The 5965-nt window shown below is 50.4% G+C and overlaps 1 protein-coding gene across 1 annotated transcript; it reads left to right on the top strand.

Annotated features, from left to right (window-relative positions):
• Positions 1 to 441: 441 nt before the first annotated feature.
• Positions 442 to 5350, top strand: DUSP6 (dual specificity phosphatase 6). The gene is made up of 3 exons (XM_054631861.2): positions 442 to 1444; positions 1996 to 2433; positions 3836 to 5350. The coding sequence occupies exons 1-3, from the start codon at positions 1042 to 1044 to the stop codon at positions 4141 to 4143; spliced, it is 1149 nt and encodes a 382-aa protein (XP_054487836.1). The 5' UTR covers positions 442 to 1041; the 3' UTR covers positions 4144 to 5350.
• The last annotated feature ends 615 nt before the right edge of the window (positions 5351 to 5965 follow it).

The raw sequence follows: 5965 nt of genomic DNA on the forward strand, positions 1-5965 counted from the left end.
TAGGGATCAACCGAGGACAGAGCCTACCCCCCTCCCTAAAAATGGGATTCGCAGAACGCCCTAGTGAAAAGCCGGGCCACGATCAGCTCGGGGGAACTGGGGGGAACACGGCCGGCCCCCGCGGGGTATGACTTAGGGAGCGAAAATATGGAGAAGGGAGGGAGAGAAAAGAAAAAGTGCCATTTGTTCCGCCGGCAGCGACGGCCGCCCCGCGGCTGGTGCCGGCGGAGAGAAGGGGGGAGCGCCGGGCCGCGCCCCCTCACCTGCCCCCGCCGCCCCCGCCCGCCGCGCCGCGGCTGCCGCTTGTTTGCACTCGGCTTATCCGGAGCGGAAATTCCTTTCCGTTTTTGTGAATGACAAACTCATTAACGATTCATCAACACAACCTGTTCCAGCCGGCCCGTCGCCGCGGCAACAGCCCCTTCCGCGCGCCCCCATTGGCTGCGGCGGAGAATGTATCCATTGAGCGGAGCCGCGCTGGTGCCCATTGAGGAGCCGCCGGCTGCGCGGGGCCGCGGCCCAGGGGCGCTGCGGGCGGCCCAGGGGCAGCGCCGCACGGCACAGCCAAGGAGGGGAACGCGAGGCAAGGGGCACCGCCGCCACCGCCGCAGCGCTTCCATGCTGAGCCGGGGAGCCCCGCTCGGCGGCGCGTTAATTGGATTTCATTCACTCGCAGCGGAGGAAAAGCCCAAGGGCTCGGGCTGCAGCGGCGATTAGGCAGGTTCATTCAGGGATTCATTGACAGAAAAAAGAGGAGACAGGGCAGGCTGGCTGCGCGCACGCAGGCACACACACACACACACACGCTCTCACGCTCACACACACGCCGGGGCCAGGGCTGCTTCTCCCTCCCCGTGATTCCACCGCCGCCCGGCGCGGGGGAAGCGGCGCGGGGGGAGCTGCGTGATTCATTTTCCTGGGGCGGAGGGAGATAAGTTGTGCGGAGTTAGAGGGGTGCAGCCCGCCCGCCCAGCCAGCCGCATGCCTCTGTGAGAGAGAGGGGCGCTTCCAGAGTACGCTCCGCTCCCCCCGTCCTTCCTCATGCTAGATACGTTCAGACCCGTCCCTTTCGCGTCGGAAATGGCGATTAGTAAATCCGTGGCGTGGCTGAACGAGCAGCTGGAGATGGGCAACGACCGGCTACTGCTGATGGACTGTCGGCCGCAGGAGTTGTACGAGTCGTCCCACATCGAGTCGGCCATCAATGTGGCCATCCCCGGCATCATGCTGCGGCGGCTGCAGAAGGGCAACCTGCCCCTGCGGTCCCTCGTCGCCAGCAGCGAGGAGGACCGGGAGCGCTTCGCCCGCCGGTGCGGCACCGACACCGTAGTGCTGTACGACGAGCACAGCCGCGACTGGAACGAGAACACGGGCGGCGAGTCCGTGCTAGGGCTGCTCCTCAAGCGCCTCAAAGATGAAGGCTGCAAGGCATTTTATCTGGAAGGTGAGAAGGGCCGCCAAGGGTTGGGGGAGAGATCTCTGCCCGGGTAAGAGGGAGGGGGCGAAGCGGTCTGCAGCGTTCCCGGGCAGTGGATTGATGCTCCAGGAGAGCACCGACCTGGGAAGGGGGCTTTCCCCCTACTCCACACCTCTCCCCCCCTCCGTCCCCCTATCCTTATCCTCGCATTGTTTAAAGAAAGCTTGATGTCTGAAATCACTATGGCAGCGTGGGGAGGACAGGGCTAACGGGTATTCCGGCATGAGCCTGGCAGGAGGAATTGCCGCCGAGATACCTCTCCAGCGGTCCCCGCAGGGCAAAGCGGTACAGAGCTTTAATCTTGAATGTGCTGAGCCCTCCACCGCAGCGGACGATTTTCTTAACCCTTCCTTTAAGTTAGTCTGTCTGCGTTGAGAGTGTGACATGCTTTTTCTTCTTTTTGCCGGAGCTCGAGAGGGTGCAAAGTAGACGCTCCTTTGCAGGCAGGGCTGTACCAGGGAAGTCGACATGCCATCTTATATCAGGTTGCATTTTCTCCTCTTTGCTTTTCTCTCCAGGTGGTTTTAGCAAGTTCCAGGCCGAGTTCGCCTTGCACTGTGAAACTAACCTAGACAGTTCGTGTAGCAGCAGCTCTCCTCCTTTGCCAGTCCTGGGCTTGGGAGGCCTCCGAATCAGCTCCGATTCATCATCCGACATTGAATCTGACATTGACAGAGACCCCAATAGTGCCACCGACTCCGATGGCAGCCCTCTTTCCAACAACCAGCCTTCCTTTCCGGTGGAGATTTTACCCTACCTCTACTTAGGCTGTGCCAAGGACTCCACTAATTTGGATGTTTTAGAAGAGTTCGGCATTAAATACATCTTGAATGTTACTCCTAACCTGCCTAATCTCTTCGAAAACGCCGGTGAATTCAAGTACAAACAGATCCCGATCTCTGACCACTGGAGCCAAAATCTGTCTCAGTTCTTTCCTGAGGCCATCTCATTTATAGGTAAGACCCGGTTACTTGCTAACATCTGCATGTCAAGAGGCAGAATTCGTTATATCTTGCAGAATTCGTGAATTTCGGGCGAGAAGCGGTAGCAGCATTTATGGCCGTCTCTGGGGCATGCCCCGTTCTCTGATTTTAAAGCTGGCTTAAGTTGAGCGACTGTCGGGGACTGCTTGGGGGGGTTATTGAGAAGTCCCGGTGAAGTGTAAGCGACCTTTGCAGGGTTGCACAGGCATACCTGATTTGTCTGGCTGTGGAATTCCTCCTTGAGTCATTTGTGTTGGAGCTGGGGACTGAGCTCTGCGCATGTTGGGGGATCTTCTTAAACCATTTCCTGGCGGGTGGGGGGCAAATGAACCTGGGGTCGATAGCTTATTCGATCGCTTTCTTTGTTGATGGTTTTGGGGTTGTTTGCTTTTGGGTACTTGGGGTTTTTTTTCCTTTTTCCTTGAGGTTACTGAAGAGCAGTATAATAAAAAGAAACAATCTGGGAATTTAGCTTTTTAATGCAAGTTATGAATAAGCGGTGTCCCTGGCAAATATATTGCCAGAGTTTAATTTAAATCTCGTGGTAATAATGATATACCTCTCGGGCTCGGTGCCTCGGTCAGCCGGCCCTCAGACGGAAATCCGTACCCTTGGGCCCAAGGAGTTCTGGTGAAAATCTGCACTCTCCTTCGTTTTGGGGAGGACTCAAATTGCCCCATCGGGGTGCGATGGGGTGGGCATTGCATTATCTGTTGAGAAGCTGTGCTGTAATCCGGTTGAATGATACCGGTAATAGGGGAGAATGTAGGTAATCTGAGCCTAGCAGGAAGAAATGTGGGCTAGAAGCCACAAAGAAACTAATCTCCAGGCATTGTAATGCATTTCCTATTACAAAGGAACCCATTTTCAACCAATGTTGACATCCTGTTCCTCCTAATGGGCTGTCCCCTGTGACTTCCCTCATTCTTTTAAAATGCCTGAATACCTCCATTGTTAGCTGCACAACAGTTGGAGAATAATTTAATAGACCTTTGCAGTCTGCTGATCTGTATAAAGCCTTTCAGTGACATATTGCAGGATTTCCATGCTGGGGCAAGGGGACTGTAAGAATTTAAAGGCAAATCTCCAGGCAAAAAGCCTGTCTTTTAAACCTGGCTTTTAAAACAGTGTCATGCAGCGTGTCCTGCTCCCTTTGTCTCATTCTTAGTTTTCTCAGCTCTTGGACTTGGGTAGTAGGGGGAGTGGATTCCTCTCTTGTCCTGGTTTTAAGCCGCTAAAGTTAACTCTTGAGTTGCACTGCTGGCCACTGGGACCAGAACTCTACTTTCTTCCTACTTGATACTAACCTCATTTGTGTTGAGAGATCAGTTACCAACCCTCTGTCTTACGTGTCCTTCTCTGCCTCTTTGTACAGATGAAGCACGGGGGAAGAACTGCGGCGTCCTGGTGCATTGCCTAGCAGGGATCAGCCGCTCGGTCACAGTGACGGTGGCCTACCTCATGCAGAAGCTGAACTTGTCCATGAATGATGCCTATGATATTGTCAAGATGAAGAAGTCCAACATTTCACCCAACTTCAACTTCATGGGTCAGCTGCTGGACTTTGAGCGGACTCTGGGACTGAGCAGCCCCTGTGACAACCGAGTGCCGAACCAGCAGCTGTACTTCACCACCCCTTCCAACCAGAACGTCTTCCAGGTGGATTCCTTGCAGTCCACGTGAGCTCCCACCACCTCCCTTCTCCTGTCCATTTCATGGGATCACTCCTCAATGGTTTCTCTTTGGCAGTGATAAAGAAATGCAGCTTTCTCTTTTTCTGGCCTCTGCTGTTAACAGGCAGCTGCCAGTGCAGGCAACGAAAGGTTACACAGTGTGGAATCGGCTCTTGCAAAGGGAGGGGACGTGGGGCAGCACCGTGGTGCCCCCCGGGCAGCAGGTGGGCAGTGTGTCCATCCCTGCTTGGGCAGTAGCCGGGTCCGAGGACTTGCTGTGTGCTGGGGTGAGGCTGGACAGGCTGGGCACGTGTTCTCTAGAGGCTGGAACTGTCCCTTCTGCCCTCTGCTCTCAGATCTGTGACACACATCTTTGTCTTCAATGAAGACTGGTTATCTTTGTTTGTTTGTTTGTTTTAATTTAGAGGAGCCAAAGAAAGAGATTTCAGCTTAGTGTATTTGGAGTACTTGTTTGCTAGGAGCTTGGTAGTATTTTACTTGATCAATGTAAATATTTAACCTTAAATTTATTTGCTTTTTTTTCTTAATTCACATGTACTCAAGAAATCAATCCAAGGGACACCTGTGTTTTTGTTCTTTTCATAAATTTGCTTTGTTTCTTTGTTTGTTTTAATTGCAAAGAATATATTTGTAGCATGCTGAATTTCATTGAAGCAAGCTTTCCATGAGGGAGAAATGGCAATGGTGAGAAGTTTGCAGATCAGGTTTTGTGAGGGAGTCTCTTCTTTCATATATCTTTCTTTTCCTTGTGGTGATTTTTTTTTCCACATGCTTTTGATGTAGGTTCCATATGATATATATATATATATACACATATATATATATATTTAAATTAAATTAATTTTTTGCCTTACCTTTTGTAAATAGATCATCTGGGAGGAGGTTTGTCTTTGAATGCGAAAGATTTTTGATGACTTTTTAAAACTTTCAGATGTGCTAAACAGTGCATTACCTCTGTACAAATTCTTCAGGGAGCTTCACCTCAAATGCAATATTTTGCGTCTTTTTTTTTTTTTGTATAAAACTGGAAGTATGTGCGAGCATTTGTACCTGTGTGTACGCACAGTGAACCTGCACATGGTTGCCAATAAGGGAGAGTCTAATCTACAGTGTAAAAGTTTTAAGATGGAATTTATTATAAGAATGTAAAACCTTAAATTATTAATAAATAAATAACTATTTTTGGCTATGGAGAAGCTGGCTGGTTTATTCCCCCTTTCCCCTCAGTGTAGTTGTGGTTAATTGCACATACCCATATGGTTATGTTTAAAGGCAATAATTGCTCTCAATAGCTTTTGTGCATCCCCCTAAGACAATAAAACCTTCATTTTCCCTTTGGTCCACTGGTGCCTAAATGAATAAACAGTGAATGTGCTAGATTCTCATTTTGCTTTGGTGAAGGGAATGCTTTTGAAGGCCTGTAGGTTACTTGCAAAATACTCCAGCATCTCTTTGCTATACTAGGGATGCACCTGACTTTGGGCCATAATTTTTTTTTTCCTCATTATTACTAAGAGTAAGTAGGTGTTGTTTTCTGGCTTTGTTTATGAATTCTGGTCACTCTATTACAGATGCCAGGAGATGGGTTCATGCTCTGCTTAGCTGTCTGGCAGGAACTCATTTCACAGAGATTCATCAACAGTCTGCAGCCTGTAAATGATTTTTCTGCTGCCATTCAGCCACCTTGCAACTTAATGAAGGCAAGGAGGAAAAGTCTATATATACCCTTAGTCACCTCATTTCCTCTTTGGACCCTTTGAGCAGTTCTGTCTCTGCAGAAGGAAAAAGGGGGATTACAGCAATTGCAAAAC

The sequence above is a fragment of the Agelaius phoeniceus genome, chromosome 5 (genome assembly GCF_051311805.1).
Source record: "Agelaius phoeniceus isolate bAgePho1 chromosome 5, bAgePho1.hap1, whole genome shotgun sequence".
In the NCBI taxonomy this organism is placed as follows: domain Eukaryota; kingdom Metazoa; phylum Chordata; class Aves; order Passeriformes; family Icteridae; genus Agelaius; species Agelaius phoeniceus.

Bases quoted from the DNA above. Each gene is read 5' to 3' on its own strand.
- DUSP6 (XM_054631861.2), top strand. From the start codon at position 1,042: ATGCTAGATACGTTCAGACCCGTCCCTTTCGCGTCGGAAATGGCGATT. The intron at 1,445-1,995 runs GTGAGAAGGGCC...TTTTCTCTCCAG, and splicing joins CAAGGCATTTTATCTGGAAG to GTGGTTTTAGCAAGTTCCAG. The intron at 2,434-3,835 runs GTAAGACCCGGT...CTCTTTGTACAG, and splicing joins TGAGGCCATCTCATTTATAG to ATGAAGCACGGGGGAAGAAC.